Source organism: Acinonyx jubatus, chromosome C1 (genome assembly GCF_027475565.1).
Source record: "Acinonyx jubatus isolate Ajub_Pintada_27869175 chromosome C1, VMU_Ajub_asm_v1.0, whole genome shotgun sequence".
Lineage (NCBI taxonomy): Eukaryota > Metazoa > Chordata > Mammalia > Carnivora > Felidae > Acinonyx > Acinonyx jubatus.
The window spans coordinates 156,418,024-156,440,703 of record NC_069381.1 but is presented as its reverse complement, the minus strand read 5'-3'; the positions used below and the strand labels follow the sequence as shown (position 1 = coordinate 156,440,703).

At 40.6% G+C, this 22,680-nt stretch overlaps 1 protein-coding gene across 15 annotated transcripts in view; it reads right to left on the bottom strand.

Annotated features, from left to right (window-relative positions):
* MYO3B (myosin IIIB) overlaps nt 1-22,680 on the bottom strand; it is a 471,131-nt gene that overhangs the window by 355,976 nt on the left and 92,475 nt on the right. For 12 of the 15 annotated variants that reach the window (XR_008295422.1, XM_053215252.1, XM_053215254.1 and 9 more), the window contains 3 exons: nt 17,325-17,429; nt 16,972-17,071; nt 13,888-13,964 (listed from right to left, as the gene is read on the bottom strand). The exons of 1 other annotated variant lie outside the window; for it this stretch is intronic. Coding sequence is in view for 12 of the 14 variants with exons in the window: in XM_053215252.1 (XP_053071227.1) it covers nt 13,888-13,964; nt 16,972-17,071; nt 17,325-17,429 (282 nt within the window). In the remaining 2 variants the exon portion in view is untranslated. Of the gene's footprint in view, nt 1-13,887; nt 13,965-16,971; nt 17,072-17,324; nt 17,430-22,680 lie in introns of those variants that run through there. 2 more of the 15 variants (XM_053215259.1, XM_053215261.1) reach the window with 2 other exon arrangements.

Here is a 22,680-nt window from a genome sequence, read left to right as displayed (position 1 = left end):
CCCACCACTTGATAACACAACTGCTTTGACAAATATCATCTCCTTGTCCACCCTTAGGCATAGAGTTGGTTGATTTCCATTGAGGATGGCTGACCCTTTCTTCAGTTACCAGGGGAATGACAGAAAAAACAACTGTCAGTAGCATCTGGATTGTGGGAAAGGTTTGTACTCCTGGTTGGTCAAAGAAAATCCCAGAGCCAGGCATCTTCATTGTGGTTCGCCATCCCCTCACTAGGTTACTTTAGCGAATTACCTAATCTCCCTGCACCTCTTCTTCCCATACAAACCAAGCAACCCCTTTCTCTGGGCCTTGTCTGAAGTGCTGCTTATGAAAATGCTGGTTACCCACCGTTTTCTATGGCATCATAATGTTAGTTGTAGATATCACGGGGTCAATGATGCATGCATAACATCTATTTTATTTACTTCTTTAAAACTTTTTGCAGTCTCTAAAATGCCTAGAGGGAGCATGAATTATTTCTATAACAAAAAAGAGCAAATATTGTCTGTTTTTTTTTGTCTTGAAAATGTGAATAAGTACTGCAAAGTTTGCTTCAATTTTCAAGGGAGTCTTTCTTTCAGAGTATTTGCTGGCTATTGAGATTCTTCATCAACAAGTTGGCACGTTAAAGGAGTGTCTTGGTCAGAACACTAGGTTCCTGTGAGACTAATACAAGAAGAGTTAAATTCCTTTCCCAACAATATCCCTTTCTATTGTAACCATGAGGCTGGGGTTACTATTCTCACTTTCTCAGGCCATCACCATCCCATAAAATGCCCCATGATTAGAGTTTCATTTCAGCCTAAGCCAAAACTAGGACTTGCTGATAAAGCTTTGAAGATAGGAGTGAGATCCACTTTCTATCTCCTACAAAAAGATTTGGGCTTTAGAACCTGAGGGAACAGTCTCTCCTCATCTCAAGGTATTCATTATCTGAAAAGAACACCTGTATTAGATTAGATGTAAAGGGGATAAAAGACAGTAACACATGAGCTCCTGCATTCAGAAAACCTAGATTTTTCCAACAAGATATTTAACTTATACCATGTATCAAATTATATATCAAAGAGCTGCTGGGCTGAAATCTCTTTCAATAATGTGATTTTAACCAATACTCTTAAGTAAATATTATAGAAGCACCATCAAACATAAGGAAAAAATATTCTACACTCTTATAAAAAATAACTTACAAACTTAAAAAAACAATAGATCCTATTCAGACGATCTCATTTTCCCACTAATATTTTAAAATGTCACCAAAAATAGAGTTAGGTTCGCCTTATTTGTTCTAATTTCTCATCTTACTAGAACTGATTGTGTAATCTACAATTATAACCAACGCTCTATATTAAAATTTTACTCAAGTACACAGGCAAAATGTTGTTATTTCAAGAGCTAAATTCAGCTTTGAAATCGGCAAGGCAAACAGACCTAAAGCTATTAATCCTTGGCTGACCTTGAGCCCAGAAATGCAGTCAACACACTGGCAAATAAGATGGGCTGAGAGGGAGGAAGGCAAATAGGTTTCCTAATTTTGCTTATGTAATTTATGCAGCATAATTGATACATGTTGTTGATCTTAAAGATTTCTAAAATAGAACTTATCTGGAATTAGAAATTTCAGTTATAAATATTCCAGTAGCAAATATTATTCATCAGCTTTACATACAAAAATCTTAAAGTGTTACAAGCTGAGATACTAAATAAACAAATGAAGTCTCTTCCCTTGGATGAAATATAACTTCAATGGAGGATATATTTGAGATTTGCTTAAATTTTTTTTCCAAAAAGGAGGTGGACTAGAAGAATTGAAATTGATGAGGTTGCTTTTTTTTTTTTTGGTTCTTTTATAAAACTCAAGGCTAGCATTAAATCTATATTTTGTACACTGAGAAACTGCCAAAAATAAGTTAAATTATACTGTCCTTACAAAATTCAGGAAGGTCTTTAATTAAAATATGATGTTCTACAAGACTTTGCTCAGGATTGTAAAATTCAGCTTATGCCTTTAGAGAAATAAAACAAGGTTCAAATTAATGCCTGTACAACACTAACTTCCCACCATGGTAGTAGAGGATAGAGGGGGACTGGTTCTGGGTTTTATGCCAGCACACAACAATTTTTGCATTTAAATTGCCCAAAACCAAGGGGCGCCTGGGTGGCTCAGTCGGTTAAGCATCCGACTTCGGCCCAGGTCACGATCTCACGTTTCGTGAGTTCAAGTGCCGCAACAGGCTCTGTGCTGACAGCTCAGAGCCTGGAGCCTGCTTCAGATTCTGTGTCTCCCTCTCTCTCTGCCCCTCCCCCACTCACGCTCTGTCTCTGTCTCTCAAAAATAAATAAATGTTGGGGCGCCTGGGTGGCTCAGTCGGTTGAGCGTCCAACTTCAGCTCAGGTCATGATCTCACGGTCCGTGAGTTTGAGCCCCGCGTCAGGCTCTGGGCTGATGGCTCAGAGCCTGGAGCCTGCTTCCGATTCTGTGTCTCCCTCTCTCTCTGCCCCTTCCCCGTTCATGCTCTGTCTCTCTCTGTCTCAAAAATAAATAAATGTTAAAAAAAAATTTTTTTTAAATAAATAAATGTTAAAAAAAAGAAATTTAATTCCCCAAAACCCCAGAAATGTGTCACTTATTCCTAACTATGTGATAAGCCCCATATTCAAACTCAGGACCGATATTCACAGAACTCCTTTATGAAAGATAAATCAGTGTGCCCCAATTTTTGTATGTGTCTTCAGTACTCAAAAGGTTCTGAATCCATGTGAGGACACAGCAAGAAGATGGCATCTATAAACCAGGAGGCTAGCAGGCCCTACCAGATACTGAATACGTTGACATGCTGATCTTGGACTTCCAGCCTCTAGAACTGTGAGAAATAAATGTCTGTTGTTTATTTAAAAAAAGAAAAAATGCTCTAAAGGAGCACATTTTCTTGGAAACCCAGGATAACCCCACTGCCCTCCTTTGTTCCAGCAGCTTCCCCTGCTGGATGGATGGATGCTTAGAAGGGATCTTAGGATTCATTCAGCCGCCTTGGAAACTGAGGTCCCAGAGTAGGGAGACCTACTGTCACACAGCTGGTTTGTGGCCACACCAGGAGCAAGCTCCATGGTTCCCCCACTAACTTCCCGACTGAGGCATCTCCTGAGAATTCTTACTAAACAGAGAACACTGGGTCATTGCCAAAGCCATTTCAGATAGCCACAGCCACAGTAACTTCCATACCGTGAACGTGTAAGCACACCTCCCACTCACGCAGGTAGATTTACTGCCACCTCTTGCTTCCTTGCTGCCCCTTTCCTTTGCCAGCTAATGCTCCATTTCTGCCACAGTACAGTTAAGGAAATAAAGAGCAGCAGTTCTACAATTCGGTTCATTTTACTGCTTGTTAGGCCAGTGAGGAAACAGATTGAGAAAGGTGAAGAAACTTGCCCAAAGTCACACAGCTAGTAAGTAATAGAACTGAAGCATGAGCCCACAAATTTTATTTGATTTGAAGCAAATCGAACAGAATATCTGAATGCTCTAACATTCATAAAGGCATATCTCTTTATTTGCAAGTAGTCTCTGGATTTTGTTATCTCACAGGCTGATATCACCATGCAAACCAGGATGCCCTTGGGAATGTCAAACATTCCTACCAGAGAGTGATTTCCTTTAACTTTCTAAAACTATAGACAGTATGGAAAAAACCTGGGACATAACAGAGCACCACAAATACTAGTCTTCCTACCCTCCACCTGATCCTGCCTCGCCCTACCCCAAGGCTCCTCTAGGATCCCAATCCTAATGCTGAATGGGACCAGCCTGCCTTTGCTTCCTTCTGACAGCTCAGTGACCATCAGGCAAAAGACAAAATGCAGAATTTGGCCTAGGCATGAATTCCCCTTCATGGGGCTGAGCCCCTCGGCCCTGGGCAGGGCAGTGGAGGCATTGATAAGAGGATAGCCACCAGGTAATTTGGGACTCGGAGCTCAGGAAGAGCTGAGGCCGGCTGTGACATTCCTTCAGCAAATACTTCTGCCCCATATGAGAACAGTTTGAGCCTTCTCACCTCCCCAGAAAGGGGTAGGAGGACAGCCTGCAGAGCTCCAAATGTTCGCAGAGGCCAATATTTTGATGTTTCTTGCTCAGTACTGAGCAGGGGAAGGTGGGGTGGAGGGGATATGAGGCCTCTGCTCTGGGCCTCACATGCTTCTGCACGTCTGGAAGCTGAAGCTCTCAGGAGTCCTATATTTAGACCCTCCAGGAGGAAGGAGATGATATGTCACCACCACCTCCAGGACCAGCCCCCCACCTCTGCACTGACATAGGACATATGACTCAACTTCCCCTCAGAGCTCCAGCTGAGAGGGTATCTATTGGTGGAACTGAGGTTAAGGCTAGGGCCGCACTCAGTCATTTCACCCTTGCCCTGGGCCCTTCACCCCCCAGAGCCCCAAGTATCTAGGCTGTGCTTCAGGGTTCTTCAAGGCAGAACCACTGTGGGAATACAGGCAGGGTCAGCCCAGAACAAGAAGGAAGGGAATCCCTCTGTTTCTTAGAAGCTGACATGGGAGTCTGAAGGGAATCAGGGAAGACAAGGCTACAGAATCTCTGGAATGAATGTTTTGGGGGAAGACACACAGGTCTACCAGCCAGTGATCCGGGTTCTAAACACCTCAGTTGAAACTCCTGACCAACCAAGTCCTGCATTTCTTACAGTGATGTGACTGGCACATGGGATCCCAATAATCCCCAGCCATTTAAAACCGAGTCCAGTAAAAATGGCCTTTTTTCATCACTTCACCCTTACTGAGAGAGACCATATCTTCATTATCAGAGGAACACCAGAGCCATGGAACATGTGAGCTAGAAGACACCTTTCCCTCTGTAAAATGTAAATGTTCTCTGAAAAACAGAAGAGACCTGGAAGCAGCAACTACCCAAGACAATCCTTTCTTCTTACAGATGAGATCAAGTTTAGGGAGGAGTGGTGTTCAGGCAGTATGTGCCATCATTTTTTAAAGCACTTAACATGCCAGGAACTGCACAAAACATGTTCAGTACATCATTTAATTTTGTCCTTTGAAACTGTTTTCTTTTCCCTTTCTCGTTTTACCTTTTTTAACTTCCCATCTTACTAATCATAAATAGTAGTAACTTGCTGGAGGTAAGTAGGTACCTATCATTTGCTCCCAGGTCTATGTGACTCCAAAATTTGTGCTCTTAACTTTTTTACCCAAACTGAAGCCATATTAAAATAACTGAACCACAGTTTTTTAAAATGAGTGGCAGACATAAACCTAAAATCCAAATATCCTAAATTCTGTTCTGAAGAACTTTGTCATTTTTTCCCCCAGATCCTTCCCTAGGGCATTAAGCATACTGGCTTCTAGTGTCATGTTGAAATATTACATTTTTCTCAACATATTAGAAAGCATAATTCTTATATAAATAATTCAAAATTGAAAAGATTTATATCTTATCTGGTATGCTGGTGGTCACAATTAAACAGTTTGCTCTAGTATAGTGGTTAAGAGGAAGAATTCTGGAGCTAAATAGCTGGGTTCAGGTCCTGGTGGCATCACATAATACCCTGCTCAAGAACAAGAATAGTACTTTCTGTAACTCATTTACTTCATCTAAAACATTGCATGGTAATAGCACGTACTTTATGGAGTTGTTGTGAGGATTATAAATGAACTAATTCATATAAAGCACTTAGTAACAAAAGATATCTACACTCTTATGTTTATTGCAGCATTATTTACAGCAGCCAAGATATGAAGCAACCCAAAAGTCAATCTATAGATGAATGGATAAAGAAGATGTGGTATTTACTGGGGCGCCTGGGTGGCGCAGTCGGTTAAGCGTCCGACTTCAGCCAGGTCACGATCTCGCGGTCCGGGAGTTCGAGCCCCGCGTCAGGCTCTGGGCTGATGGCTCAGAGCCTGGAGCCTGTTTCCGATTCTGTGTCTCCCTCTCTCTCTGCCCCTCCCCCGTTCATGCTCTGTCTCTCTCTGTCCCAAAAATAAATAAACGTTGAAAAAAAAAAAAAAAGAAGAAGATGTGGTATTTACAGACAATGGAGTATTACAAGGCAATAAAAAAGAATGAGCTCTTGCCATTTGTGACAACATGAATGGACCCAGAGGGTATTATGCTAAATGAAATAAGTCAGACAAATAAAGACAAATACCATATGATTTCACTTACAGGTGGAATCTAAAATACAAAAGAACAAGGGCGCCTGGGTGGCTCAGTTGGTTTAGCACAGCACAGAGACTGCTTGGGATTCTCTCCCTCCCTCTCTCTGCCCTTCACCTATTCTCTCTCAAAATAAATAAACTTAAAAAAAAATACAAAAGAACAAAGCATACACAAAGCCATAAATACAAACAACAAACTGGTGGTTGCCAGAGAGGAGAGGGATAGGGCAATGAGCAAAATGGGTGAAGGGAAATGGGAGGTACAGGTTCCAGCTATGGAATGAATAAGTCATTGGAATGAAAGGTACAGCATAGAGAAAATAGTCAATGGTATTTTAATAGCATTGTATGGTGACAGATGGTAGCATAGTGACTGTGGTGAGCATAGCATAACATATAGAGTTGTTGAATCACTATATTGTACTCCTAAAATTAATATAACATTGTGTGTCAACTATACGTCAATAAAAAAATAAATAAATAATTTCCTTAAAAAAATAAAAAATAATGCACTTAGTACCTGGTGACTAGTAAGCACTCAATAAATGCTAACACTTATCTGGGGACCAAACCCATTAGCTAGAGCTTAGGGAACAAAAAAATGATAATAACGACAGTAATAACATTTTAGTTCTATAGTGTTTTATGGCTTTCTGAGCCCTTTGACACAAAATATCTCATTTGTCATCTCTCGTCTTGGCATTCCAAAGGAAATAGCATTATCGTATCATTTAGCTAGGAAAGGCATAATTAATGAAGGCAAGAGTGGTTGCAAAAAGCCTGTGATATTTCTGCATTGGTGTAAGCTTGTTGTTATGGCAACCGTCCCCTGCCAACGACCCTTTTCCAAGCAGAGAAAAAGACCCAGTTTTGGAGCCGTCACAGCACATCTGTTTCTCTGCTCAGCTGATTAGCTCTTGTTTGCAACAATGAGCAGATGGAAGTAAAAACAAAAAAAAAAAAAATTTTTTTTTTCTAAAAAAGAAGCAAATGTTTACTTTATCCACAAGTCTGCTTTCTGATACAGAAACAGACCTTTAGCAGTTTTAGTAAGATGCCAAGTAAACTGAATCCTTAATATATGGGTTGCTTCTCTCACTGGTAGGACTACAAAGTGTAGTCAACTACAAATTACAGGTGACAGGTCCTTCACGTATGTCTTTTAAAATGATGTGACTCACACTCCAGTTTCAGAGTATTCTTCTGCTATATCTCTGCAGGTCTTTGTTGTTTGAGCTGTCTCAGCACACATTTTCCACACTGAACACTCTGTGTGAATACATTAAAGTGAAAGAGTACAAGGCTGGTGGGCTAGGAAACCTGAATTCTAGAACCAAGACTGAACTATCTGAACTATCACAGAGAATAGCCTCTCCCTGCCTTAGTTTCCTCATCTGTCAAATGGGACTTGCATGCCCATGCTCTTGGAAAAGCCAAACCATTCCTCTACTTACGAGGTATGTGAATTCGGGCCTGACATCTCCTATGCACTTCTTTGAGCCTCACTTTCCTCAGTGGTAAAATGGAGAAAATAATGTCTAATATAGAATCAAATAAAATAATGTGTTAAATATCCCTATCCTAGTTCCTGATACATTGATGGGTCCTCAGCAAGTGCAAGTTTCCTTCCCACCATACGCATGTTTAGCAGGTACAATATTCAAACTGTCTGACATTCAGCTGGAGCTCTTCCTTGAGGTCCCCTGCTTGCCAGACATTACCTGCAGGTGTTAGACCATTAGGAGATCTGGGCTCCCAGGGAAAGAGACAGGCACCTCTGGTGGCCGAGGAGCACTCAAGGGGCCCTGGATGCCAACCACTTACCATCCAGAATGGAAGTCTTTCAAAAATTTCCTAATCAGCACAGCCACACCTATGCATACTAGTTACTATAAGGCATAATTTTAACACAGTCCACAAATGTCCCCCATAAAAACAATAATGACAACTTTGGTCCTTTTTGTTTAGTTTCAGTCATTTACAACATTCAGTTTAATTCTTTGCTATGTGTGATGGTGGGAAAGGAAGACGGAGGATCAGTTCCCCCAACTGCCCCCCTCTACCATCATCATAAATAAACATAAAGTAGGCTTGTGTCCCTTTTTGCTACAGCCCAGGATATTACCAGGCAAGTATATGATGCAAACACTAGCTGGGCAATACCAATCCTGACAATGGGCATGGGTTCCAGTTCAGTGAGTCAAACATACAGATAGATTCTGGTCACTGTTACTCACCTACCTACTCAGTGTCCCTGGGAACACAGCCTGGCAGAGGCTTGGATTCTTACATATAAAGGCAATATAATCATGCCTAACTGGCATCCTCACAGGTAGGTGTGAGCACTAAAAAAATATATTTGTAGGGGCACCTGGGTGGCCCAGTCAGTTAGACATCCGACTTCAGCTCTGGTCATGATCTCAAAGTTCACAAGTTCGAGCTGTGCGTCAGGCTCTGTGCTGACAGCTCAGAGCCTGGAGCCTGCTTTGGATTCTGTGTCTCCCTCTCTCTCTGCCCTCCCCCACTCACACTCTGTCTCTCTCTCTCAAAAATAAATAAACATTTAAAAAAATATATCTGTGAAAGTTCTATGCAAATGTGCAACACTATTATGCATATTATTTATCGTAAGAAATTGGCTGTCAGGAGATAGTAGAGGAGAAAAGAGACAATAAACATAGCTAATGGGAAGACTGTATTAAAAAAATATACATGTCTAAGATATAGGCTAAAGTAAGAGTCCAGGAGACCAGAGGCTCAACGTATACAGAGGGTTGAGGGAGGTCACCAGAGCCAAACATCTCAGGAGATAATAAAAAATTCTTGGCCAGAGATCAGGTAGGACAGAACAGAATTCTGAAGGTGTTAAGCCCCCATGTGGGAAGGCAATATGTTATGCTTAGTACATCCAGTAAGAACGATGTTTGCCTTAAACACCTGAGGCTGAGAGAGAACAATATGTATGTGTGTGCACACTCATGCGTGCATGTATAGACAGTCAAAGCTGAACTCTCTAAGCTAATACCTGTAACATGCAAACCTGACCTGTAGGTTCCAAATGACTGACTGATTGCCCTGGAAACTTGAATTACTTACTACAAAGCAGGGGTGCTAAGTATTTGGAGGGCTGTTATGGGTTGAATTGTGTTTCCAAAAAAAATATTTTAAAGTGCTAACCCTCAGAACCTCAGAATGAAAACTTACTTGAAAATAGTTGCTACAGGTGTAATTAGTTAAGATGAGGTCATACTGGAGTAGGGTGAGCCCCTAATACAATATGACTGGCGACCTTATAAGAAGATGGCCATGTTAAGGCAGAGACAAAGAGAGTGCCATGTGACTACAAAGGCAGATATTAGAGTTATGCTGCCACAGGCCAAAGAATACCAGATTGCCAGCAAACTGCTAGAAGCTAAGAAGCCAGAAAGGATCTTGGAGGCTTCAGAGGGAGCACAGTCCTGCTGACACCCTGATTTTGGACTTCTAGCCTCCAGAACGAGGAGATAATAATTTTCTGTTTTAAGCCAAGTTGGTACTACTTTGTTATGGCAGTCCTAGAAAACTAGTATGGAGTGGACAGTCCTTGACTCCAGGACAGGAGAAGAACCCTCTTTAACTTCTCGGCTGACCACACGATCAGCCTCATGGAAGTAAAGGGGGGTGTCTATTTGTACCAAGAGTACTTTCACTGGTGGCTACTGGAATGCTGGAGCTACTACTGCCCCTCAGATACTCACAGGCAATGTTGTCACGACTGCCCCCAAGACAGTCCCCAACAGTGAAGCCATGCAGCTTGCAGCAGTCACAGCCTGGATTTTGATGGCTTTACTGAGCTGCTGAACCAACACACTCTGCAACCACCTACCTCTTGCCTTCCCTGGGTCGTAGTACGTTACCAATATACTCAGTTTATAAAAAATTGTACTGATCTTGACTTTTATTGATTTATTTTTTTGATCTTGACTTTCAGATTAACCCTTTTACTACGCTAGGCAGTATTTCCCCCGGAGCATTGTTTCCAAGTACTATCACCCTAAGAGCACTCCCTAGAATTTTTCTTATTCTATATGGCTGAGCTGATACCGCTTTTACCCAGTATTTTTCAACTTTAGTAGTATCCAAATGAGACACTGAGAAGAATAAGTGGAGAGTGTTGACAACGTAAGAGTCAGTTCACACTACAACTTTGAGCTGTCCCAGTGAACTATGCGTTTGGACTGCTCATCAACATTTGGTTGTGGTATGGTCACATTCCATTAGCTACCTGGTTTGTAGTACAGCCTATTTGAATTAAATATTGAAGTTACTCAAGCTGGTGAAATAAAAATGGAAACAAAATTGGGAAAAGAATAATTCGGTTCCATTTCTCAGAATTAAACAGGATCAAGGATCTTTCAGCTGCATTTTCAAAATAAAAGCACTGGTCACCTGCAATGATTTCATTCCCCTGGTATTGCCATTGCGTACATTGTTGCCATATTTAATCTAAACACCACTTATTCACACTAGAGAAGTAAATGTATATTAAGATCAATATGCTATGCAGGCCATCACTTGAAGACAATGTTCATTTCAACCACTACTGATTATACTTCCAAGGACTGCTCTTGACCCAAAGCCTTGCTCACCAGGGAGAGCACACGTTTGTGGAATTGAACTGACTAATGGAAAACTGTTCCTGTGGACATATTTAGGGAGAAATAGGAAGCAAAAAGAAGCCTTGTTGGAAAAAGTAATTCTCCATTTAGAAAAAAAAATGTGATAGGGGTTGCCTAGGGGCTCAGTTGGTTACGCCTCCAACTCTTGGTTTTGGCTCAGGTCATGATCTGACGATTTGTGAGTTTGAGCCCCATGTCACGTGAGACCAGGCTCCACATCACACTCCGCAATGACAGTACAGAGGCTGCTTAGGATTCTCTCTCTCCCTCTCTGTCGGCCCTTCTCTGCTCACTCTTTCTGTCAATCAAAATAAATAAATATACTTCTAAAAAAAAATAAGAAAATAAAAATGTGAGGATTGTGCAGGCTTGAGTCCCAAGAACTGCAGCCTAGAACTCAGAGCATACTGGGCACCAGCACACATCCTGAGACAGTCTTTGAGGCATGCACGAGCAATTGGGCACTTGCTCCTGAAAGGCACTGTTGAGGTTTCCACACCGCAATCTGCGTACTCCTCAACTTGACCACTACAGAAGATAAGATGGGACACTGGCTTTTCCCTGCTGATAACACAACCAGCTCCAGACAATCTGGGCAACAGAAGCTCACCACAGACCACAAAACTGCCCCTTACAGAAACAGTCCACATATTTTATTCAACGTGGCTAAAACTGAGAAGCCACAAACACCTCATGAGAAACGTACGAAGCCAAAGGCAGGCTTCTCTTATTTACATTGTGTGATTCTAAGAACACCAGCTTGCTGTTAGAACAAGAACAACATCTTCTGTGTTATGCCACCCTAAATGTGAGTTGAGTAGCCTCAGTTATGCTTTCCTTCAATAACAGATCAATCAAAATCTACAGAGAAATTTTTTAATACTAGTTGTAAAGCCTCCTCAAACTACCCTCCAATTTCATCTTCTCCTTTGGCTTTTTTTTAACCAATGGATTCATTCATCCAATAGAGGCTTATGAGCACCTACTCTGTATCAAGCACCATGCTGAGAGCTAGACATCCTAAGACCCTACCAACAATTACAATGGGGTGATCATAGTATACTAATGGAGACTAAAAGGTTGCAGTGGAAACTTAGGGATAGGAGCCTCAGTGTCAGCCATGCATTAGGGAAGGTTTCTTAGGGGATAGAGATGCATTTGAGCTGAGACTTGAAGACTTAGAAGGAATTTTTCAGGGGTCTGAGGCCTAATCCAGAAGATATAGCAATGCGTGGAAGGGTCAAGATGGATTTGGGATGAAGCTGTTCACTACTGTTGAGGCTTAAGAACAAGTAAATTGGGGAACAGTAACCTGAGATGAGACTGGACAGGTAGGGGCTGGAATATGAAGGGCTTTGTTTACCATCCAAAGGAGTTTTGACTCTGTCCTGCAGTGTTACTCAAAGTAGGGTTCACAAGGTCCCTATGAAAATTCTTGTTTTTGTTTCTGCTGCAATGATGACTTTATTAGTAATAAAATCAGAGAACAGTGATAAAAACATATTCCAAATATGGATGACCATTTGCCTCACAATTTCAGTGCCTGTATTTATGTTTATTATTAAGTTGGCATAAGCCAAGAGACATGTACCAGTTAGAGTTTGAACAAAGATCACCCTAGCTGAAATAAAGTGGTGGGTCACCACATGGTACAGTACTAAGTTTGACAAAATAACTCAAAGTAATTTATACTGTCACACTCTGAAACATACTTACACTGCAAAGGACAACTGAGTTTCACAAAAGTGTCATTTGTCTCATTAAATTAAAGGTACTTACTTGAATGATACTGGCTTTGTAGTTTTTTTATAACACATTTTTTCCTTTTAGGTACATAGCTCTATAAATATAAGCAATAAGGAGTTTATATCTAGTTTCATGTTTTTTAAATCCTACTTAAGAAACATTTAAGATTTAAGTAAACCCTGGAATCTACAGGCGTTTTTTCTCTAAAACGAGCCTGTCCATTACCCAAGTATGAAAGAGAGGACCATAGACAATGGCGAGCCACTGAAAAACTATGAGCATATTGATATGAACTGATTACTGTGTTAGGAGACCTCCCGTACAGTCACACAGAGGAAAGACAGCCATGGGGACAGAATAGATAGAAAGACCTCTAACGAGATGACTGCCTGAGTCCTCTTATTAAAAGCACCCATTTGCTTAATCCCAGAGACCGGCTCAGGGCACAGGCCTCAGTATGGTGGAATTAAATGCTGACCTGGCAAGCAAAGCTGTATCAGTATTTCAGGGTATGCCTTATCTAGTTGGAAAATTCCCCAAACTTCTACATGCATCATCTCACAGAGGGTTCTGTGATGATGCCAGAACCAAATTAGGGTCAAATCCCAGGTTTTGCTAGAGAGCCAAAAAAGTACTCAAGAGAAGTTGCTATGTACCTGGTAGCAAAAAACAACCAGGACTTCTTCTGTATATAGTGCTGTAATCCATTTGGAACTGAAATCTTTCTCTTTATCAATAAGCCATGTGTTTGTGGGGCTGCATCTATCCAGGGAAGGCAACTTTTTCTAATTTACACAAAGGCTGGGTAAACTCGCAAGCCATGACCCTTGGAAAGGGCTGCATCTTCTGGGGGGAATACCTTTTTCTAATTGCATGAAGGTACCCTATGGGTTAGCTGTGACTAAATCCTGCGTTTTTTGAGATTATGTGTCATCATTATCACTGACCAAAGCAGAACTTACAGTTCTGAAAATTTTTTGAAGTATATGACTTCCCCATAAAAAGGCACAGTATCGGGGCGCCTGGGTGGCGCAGTCGGTTAAGCGTCCAACTTCAGCCAGGTCAGGATCTCGCGGTCTGGGAGTTCGAGCCCCGCGTCAGGCTCTGGGCTGATGGTTCAGAGCCTGGAGCCTGTTTCCGATTCTGTGTCTCCCTCTCTCTCTGCCCCTCCCCCGTTCATGCTCTGTCTCTCTCTGTCCCAAAAATAAAGTAAAAACGTTGAAAAAAAAATTTTTTAAAAAAAGGCACAGTATCAAGCTACTCAACAAACACAAATAAGTGCCTTCTGATTACCTCAGGGGCCATCCAGAACGGGGTGCCAACAGATGTGTTTCTCCGTAGACGTGTACTGGTGAGCTGAGCTGAGACACCTATAGGAAAAGGGTATCGTAATTCATCAGTGAGCAGAGGATGATGCTAGACCAGAGGCTGGCAAACTTTTTCCATCAACGGTCAGAGAGTCGATAGGTTTTGCGAGCCACATGGTCTCCATCAGAACTACTCAACCCTGCCCGTGGAGAGCAAAAAGCAGCCACAGACAACACAGAAACAAATAAGTACAGCTGTGTTGCCATAAAAATTTATTTATGGATGCATATAATTTTCACGTCATAAAATATTCTTTTCATTTTTTTCCCCCAATCATTTAAAAATGTAGAAGTCATTCTTCTCTCACATGTCATACAACAGGAGGCAGATCAGATTCAGCTGAGACACCATACTTTGCCAACCACTATGTGGAAACATTTACCACTCTACCCAAACCACTAGAATAGTTTGTTTTCCTAATAAATGTTCCTATCTATAGTGCTGCAAAATTGGAATCAAAAGAAAATACCAAGAACTAAACCCAAAATATCTTCCTATTATATTTCCAAAATATTCCTGGTGATTTCTTTCTTAAAGTGGTGCTTCTTTTTACAGAGGAAGAAAATTGGCATGTATTATCTATAATAGAGTATCAGTGTAGACATAAAAACTTTTTAGTCCCTTATCTTACCTAGAAGCCTGGAAACCTGGCAAGACAACCATGTCAAATGGAAAAAAAGCTGACTAATAATATTATTATCTAGGACTCAGTGCTGAGGACCTGAATTTTAATGTAATTCCAATGTATTTTATCTATTTTAGTCTTCAGACAGCTCTCTTCTCTATACAAAAGGGAGTGAAGTAGAAGCACAGATGTGTTGGATTAGTAGTCAGAAGACTTGTTTTCCATCCCAATTATGCCTTTTCCTAATTGTATGACCTCAAACAGACTCCCTCACTCTGAGCCTCAATTTTCTTATCCTCAAACTGGAGATAATGATACCTGTCACACCTAATGCCAGGGTTCTTCTTCTTCTTCTTCTTTTTTAAATAAATTTTTTAAAGTTTGTTTTTATTTGAGAGAAAGACAGAGGGCAAGCAGGGGAGGGACAGAGACAAGGTGACAGAATCCCCAGCAGGCTCCACACTGCCAGTACTGAGCCCAATGTGGGGCTCAAACTCATGAATCGTGAGATCATGACCTGAGCTGAAGTCAAGAGTCAGACGCTTAACCAACTGAGTTACCGAGGTGCTTCCATAAGGGTTCTTCTTAAAGATCAAATATGAAAATAAATGTGAAATATTTTATAAATTGTACAGTATTTTACAAATATAAGGTATTCTTTTATACCAAGCAGAAATCTAATGTAGGGGTGCCTGGGTGGCTCAGTTAGTTAAGCATCCAACTCTTGGTTTCAGCTCAGGTCATGATCTCATGGTTCATGAGTTCAAGCCTGTCAGCATGGAGTCTGCTTGGGATTCTCTCTCTCTCCCTCTCTCTCTGCCCCTCTCTGACTCATGCTCTCTCTCGTTCTCTCTCAAAATAAATAAATAAGCTTAAAAAAATAAAAAATAAAAAAAATCTTTAATTAAAAAACAAAAGAAAACTAATGCAGCCCTTAACATAATGACAAACATCGTCATTAATGCTTGTTGGTGATGAGAACTTAAAAACCTGAATCAGGCACAGATTTGCCAAGGACCCATGCCTTGCTCTGGGTGGGTGGTTGTACTGGATGCTTGCATTCTCTTTATTAGAAATCAAAAGAGGACTCTCTAAACTCTATTGACCATGGATAATTTGTTATTTTGCCATGTTCTCTACTGTGATTTTGCTTAAAGAAAAAACTGGACTTTCCTGTTTTTAATTGCTAGAAATTCCTTTTCCAGCAAGTGGAAGTTTAGGAACCTTCTATTGGCAAGATAGGAGACTCATTTCAAATCACAAAACTGGTAAGCAGATAAATCAGCATTAATCCCCATCCTCATCCTTCTAGGCTCTTTCCCTCGCAATACATTCACTGCCCTTGGGATTATGTGTAAAATGCATCTCTGATGTTATCCATAGCACATTCATAAGGTTACACCATTCCTTATTCAGAAAGAGGAGCATAAGACTTGAACAAAGTGCCCCTTTGCTGTTTTTCTTTGCTTGTTGTTCTTTTAGTAAATAGATCAATACACCTAAAGTAACTCCATTTATTTTTGAGAAATTTCTTCTGAGCTAATCATTCACATTTTAACACTGAATTCTTACTTAACAAAAATATAATGCATATTCAAAATAATCAATCTTTTCTCCTATTTTGTTGACTTTGATAAAGAACATTTTAAAAAGTGCTTCTGTAAATGTTTTCTCATTATTTGTAATAATCATACTGAAGTACTAACTGTTGTTGAACACATTTAGAAGATTAAACCATTCAATAAACTTAAAAAGGAAAACCAAATGGTTTGATGGTTTGTGACTATCAATACATGAGTGTTGCAAGGAGATATTTAATAGGTCTCTGGCCTTAGGTGATATTGCTCTGCATTTCCTCTCACATTTCCATTTCCTCTTAATGTTTCCAGTTCAACCAGCCTCACATGTAGCAGCAATAATCACAATTTAGAGGGATGTTAGCTCCCAGACCCAAAGGACTATTTTACCTTCTGCTCACTGGGAATAAGTGTGCCTGAGGCTAGAAAAAGTCATTTGAAAGACCAAACTGCTTTCTCTTTTCATATGCAAAAGAAGAAATGACGAAATGTAAATTATAGACAATCGCCCTGAGATGCAAAATTCTTCCCAGAAAACCAAAAAGTTTTTCTATCAAATTCTTCTTTTAAAACACTTTTATTTTCTATCTTTAATAAAACTGCTTCTAAAGCTGAAAATAGATTAACAAACAGCATCTCCTAGGGTGATCCATCTGGTAACCCCCCCACTCTCCAGTCTGTGTTTGACTGGAAAAGTCCCTCAGCCTATGGGATAGCAGAGAGGCCCCAGTCTTCTGAGATTCCAATAAATTGTCGCCTTGGGCTAAACTGCACACATCAAGAAAACAAACGACAAGCAGTCATTACCAAAGTCAACGAGCTTAACTCCTCCTTCTGTTGTCAGAAGAATGTTATTCCCCTTGACGTCACGGTGGATGATTCGGTTATTGTGCAAATGCTGAAGGCCCTGCATGGCATCCCACCACGACCAAACAACAAGGAAAGAGAAACAAGGAAAGGGTAAATTTGAATGGTTATTTAAGACAATTTTTACCCTACTATTAAAAATCCAATCAAAGTCCACATTTGGCTACACCTCCTTGCTGTTATGCACCTTGTATATTATAGGGCCATTTCCACTTGTTAACATGCAATGGTGATCCCGATAGATTACAAATTGCCCCCTCTGACGTCATTCCCAGCTTGATGGACATTCTTACCAAGAGGGCCCCATATAAGATGTATGAGATCATTGCTTCATCCAACCGCTGGCCGCACCTGAGTAGACCTTTGACAAGCTCGGTGACTGAGCCCCCATTACACAACTGCAAGAGGGAGTGCCGAGGAGAGAGAGACAGCAGAGCACATACAAAAGAAAAAGAAAAAGACGTTAAGAAGAAAAGCTCACTAATTATTGACCTGATGTAGTAAATTTACAGATCACAAAACTCCAGGTCAGAATAATTTAACTTCAGATTTAGATTACACAAAGTACATGTCTAAAAAGTTGATTGTCAAGTGAAATATAAAAGCACAAGTTACTTAGACATTTGAAAGACAAGGCATATGAGTAATCATGGTGACTTATTGGATACTTTTAATTTTACATGAATATTGCCTATTTAAAAAAAAATAAAAACACATGCATTTTAAAGATAAGAAAAGACGGGAAGAGGTAAAGATGGATGCCATTGCTACTGGGAGGAAATAAATCTCAATTCAAACCTTCCTGTCTCCAGGGCTAGCACTGCAGGCATCAGAAGCCCAACCAAGCAGCTCTTTCCAGAGTTGCCACTGCATGTCAAATTTATGGAATGGAGTTGCCTCATATGTGCATTTAACCTTCTCGTATTCAACCCTGGGTGTTCAGCAACTTTATGCCTTTCTTTTTTTTCTGTAATTAAAAATACTATAAGTAAATCTTGCATATTTGCTCTTTGTTATGTATTATATATTACTGAGATTTGAGAGCACATGAACCAGGCATACTATACTTTCATGGAAATGTAAGGGTTTTCAAGGATAATTTTTACTAACTGTAGAGGTCAATATGCAGGTTTGGGCTTGCTACATGCCATCTTAAATCAAAGGTTCTTAATTGGTGTGAGCAGGACATGGAAATACCTTGAAATTGTAGGTATGCATGTTGTATATGCATCTTGCATTTTTTCTCTGAGAAAATTCAGAGCTTTCTTCAGATTCTCAGAGCAATCCTTTCTCTTATAAAGGTTAAGACCCCACTTTAGACCTAAGTTTCCTCTGGGCACTTTGTCTAAATTTTGGGAAAGGTTTAACTAGTGAACACTGGGGGGGAACAGGGGTCCCCTGGGTTGTGGCTGCTTGAGTCAAATGGCTTTGGTAAACAAGGAAATATAAATGGGCACAGATTAGCACCTCTCCTAAAAGAAGACAACTCTTAATCTAACAAAAGATGTAAAAGATCTGTATGCTGAAAACTATAGAAAGCTTACGAAGGAAATTGAAGAAGATATAAAGAAAGGGAAAAACATTCCGTGCTCATGCATTAGAAGAATATTGTCAAAATGTCAATACTACCCAAAGCAATCCCAATCAAAATTGCACCAGCATTCTTCACGAAGCTAGAACAAGCAATCCTAAAATTCATATGGAACCACAAAAGGCCCTGAATAGCCAAAGTAATTTTGAAGAAGAAGACCAAAGCAGGAGGCATCACAATCCCAGACTTTAGCCTCTACTACAAAGCTGTCATCATCAAGACAGCATGGTATTGGCACAAAAACAGACACCCAGACCAATGGAATAGAATAGAAACCCCAGAACTAGACCCACAAACGTATGGCCAACTAATCTTTGACAAAGCAGGAAAGAATATCCAATGGAAAAAAGACAGTCTCTTTAACAAATGATGCTGGGAGAACTGGACAGCAACATGCAGAAGATTGAAACTAGACCACTTTCTCACACCATTCACAAAAATAAACTCAAAATGGATAAAGGACCTGAATGTGAGACAGGAAACCATCAAAACCCTAGAGGAGAAAGCAGGAAAAGACCTCTCTGACCTCAGCCGTAGCAATCTCTTACTTGACACATCCCCAAAGGCAAGGGAATTAAAAGCAAAGATGAACTATTGGGACCTCATGAAGATAAAAAGCTTCTGCACAGCAAAGGAAACAATCAACAAAACTAAAAGGCAACCAATGGAATGGGAAAAGATATTTTCAAATGACATATCAGACAAAGGGCTAGTATCCAAAATCTATAAAGAGCTCACCAAACTCCACACCCAAAAAACAAATAATCCAGTGAAGAAATGGGCAGAAAACATGAATAGACACGTCTCTAAAGAAGACATCAGATGGCCAACAGTCACATGAAAAGATGCTCAACGTCGCTCCTCATCAGGGAAATACAAATCAAAACCACACTCAGGTATCACCTCACGCCAGTCAGAATGGCCAAAATGAACAAATCAGGAGACTATAGATACTGGAGAGGATGTGGAGAAATGGGAACCCTCTTGCACTGTTGGTGGGAATGCAAACTGGTGCAGCCGCTCTGGAAAACAGTGTGGAGGTTCCTCAAAAAATTAAAAATAGACCTACCCTATGACCCAGCAATAGCACTGCTAGGAATTTACCCAAGGGATACAGGAGTACTGATGCATAGGGGCACTTGTACCCCAATGTTTATAGCAGCACTCTCAACAATAGCCAAATTGTGGAAAGAGCCTAAATGTCCATCAACTGATGAATGGATAAAGAAACTGTGGTTTATGTACACAATGGAGTACTACGTGGCAATGAGAAAGAATGAAATATGGCCCTTTGTAGCAACGTGGATGGAACTGGAGAGTGTGATGCTAAGTGAAATAAGCCATACAGAGAAAGACAGATACCATATGGTTTCACTCTTATGTGGATCCTGAGAAACTTAACAGAAACCCATGGGGGAGGGGAAGGGAAAAAAAAAAGAGGTTAGAGTGGGCGAGAGCCAAAGCATAAGAGACTCTTAAAAACTGAGAGCAAGCTGAGGGTTGATGGGGGGTGGGAGGGAGAGGAGGGTAGGTGATGGGTATTGAAGAGGGCATCTTTTGGGATGAGCACTGGGTGTTGTACGGAAACCAATTTGACAATAAATTTCATATATTAAAAAAGAAAAAAGAAGACAATTCTTTAGATCTATTTTACTCTAATTATGAATATCTGCAATGTTTTAATAAAGGGTGAGTAGATGTTTTTATTTTACGTGTGTATCATTCCCTGCTACATATATGGCAGATACCTTGCATACACATTAACAATCAAAATTACCTGGAACTGAATCTGCCCATTTTTTACCATTTAAATTGCTCATAAGCAACAGTATGACTAAAAATCTAATACAGAATTAGCAGTCTTTAAAATTACAACAAACTTACTATCAGGAACGATTTAGGAGGCACCCTGAAAACAGTGAAATGCACTGAAGGTGACAAAAGTCCCATCAGTTTGCAACTGAAGTTCCCTTGGAATCTACTCTCTACCAATGTCAGGTGTAACTTGTCATTCAACACCGATCACTCTGATGGCCCTAACGTTGAGTACCAGGGTAATAATGGTTTCCAAAGGATTCCTCATTCTTTTGATTCTATGTTTTGTGTGACCCTGAAAGGGCAAATAACATTCAATATTCAACCTAATATCCTTTTGGGCAATGAATGCATTTTTAGTACCATGATTTGTATAATAGTCTTAAAAGCTCAGCTTTCTTTCACCAGACAAAAATAATTTTCTAGAACTTCATAAACTAGATTCTACATTTCAAGGACCAAATACTGGAGAACTGACCACAGAATCAAATGGTGACCATGGAACAACATAGGACGTGACATAAGGGAAGTTCTCAAGAAAAAGAAAAGCCCTTCTAAAGTTGGTGGCATAGAGCTTAGAGAGCTTGAGAGAACAAGGTTAGAGTGACATTGCTCCCTCTTGAGGGGTTAAATAAGGAAACAACTGTAATAAAACTTTAATTTCTCATGACCCTCTTTCACTCTTTAAATCTTTCAATCTATAAAGCTTCATGACAACAAAGAGGTGTCCATGTTGAGCAGAAATGGCAGCAGGGCAAGGTGAGGCTGACCAAGGCTGGGATTTTGATAGTTCCCTACATCCCACTCATGACTTGCAGAAGATTCAGAACTTTATGCTCCATTTGGAGACAGGGACAAGACTAGAGGCTGAATGAGAAGGACAAAAAAAGTGAGGACCTCATAATAGGAAGGAGTATCAGGGACCAAGGACATGGAGAGATACCAAAGCCAGACGGTATGGGGACTTAGGGTTCACCACACAATTCAAGGCCCCTGTCCTCAATGTTATAGCTTTATCTGAGCATCTCCTGTACCCAGATCCAGGTGCCACCCAGGGAGAAGGGAAGAGGAAGAAGAAAAGAAGAGGCTCTAAAAAATTTAAGTCCTTACCCAAATGATTAAGCTTTGACCCAGACTGTGAAAATGGGATATAAATAGAATCTGCCCCTTTCCAAAGAAGTCACTCCGTTGGACTAAGTTTAACAGAATGAATTAAAATCAGTTGTCTTCTCTAGGCAGGTTGGGGGCTCAGGAACAAAGTTGAGTTCAGTTATTGAAAAGAAATTTACCTCTTTGTTCTAAATAGTTTGTGACTGTTCAGCTTATGACCCATTACTCATTCATGAATACAATATAGTCCCTGCCCTCAAAGAGGTCACCACCAGTAATGGACACATGAGTAATAGGGTATGGCATGTGGAAGCAAGGGTGTGCTTAAGGGAGTGTGGTGGCACAAAAAGGGAATGGTGGCGTCTCCTGAGATAGAGTGAGGAGGAGACAGTCAGGGAAATCTTCTGAGAGGATGTAACATTTACAATGACTTTAAAGGAACAAATGAGTTTACAGCAGGTGGACAAGAAAGGGAAGGGCATCTATCATCTATCATCTAAATACTGAGCTACTATTAGAACAAAGGGTGCCAGAATCCTAGGGCAGGGAGATGGGGAAGGAAGGTGGGGAGCAGGAAATGACAGGTGTGCCCTGCTAAGGAGTATGGGCTTTATTACTATACACATATGTATTACAATACCATAATAGATCATTAGATAGGAATGGTAAGCTATGGGAAGTTTTAGGCAAGAGGTCTCTGTTCAGATTCGTATTCTACAAAGACCAGGGCAGCAGACTGGAGAGCAGACAGAATAGGAAGACATCAGAAACTGGACACCTGCTAGGAGGTGTTGAAGCAATCAAGAAAGGCAAGGTCAAAAAGCAAAAGTCATGAGGATGAAGGTTCAGGGACAGATACAGGAGGCTTTTAGGAGATAGAATCTGCTGTAATTTCTGACCAACTGGATGTAGAAAGTAAAGAAGAGAGCCTAGGGATCTTGTGAGACTAAGGAAAACAGCAATAAAGTTCTTTGATCCTCTAAAGCCAAAGCAGTAATAGGAGTACAAGGTACTATAACCCCTTCATCAGAGCCTCCCCTCAGCCTGGCCCCTGTCTCAGGGAGGCACATGCTTTGTTGAACTGCAAGTGCACTATTAAAATTCTACTGAGAGAAAAATTAAATTAAATGCTG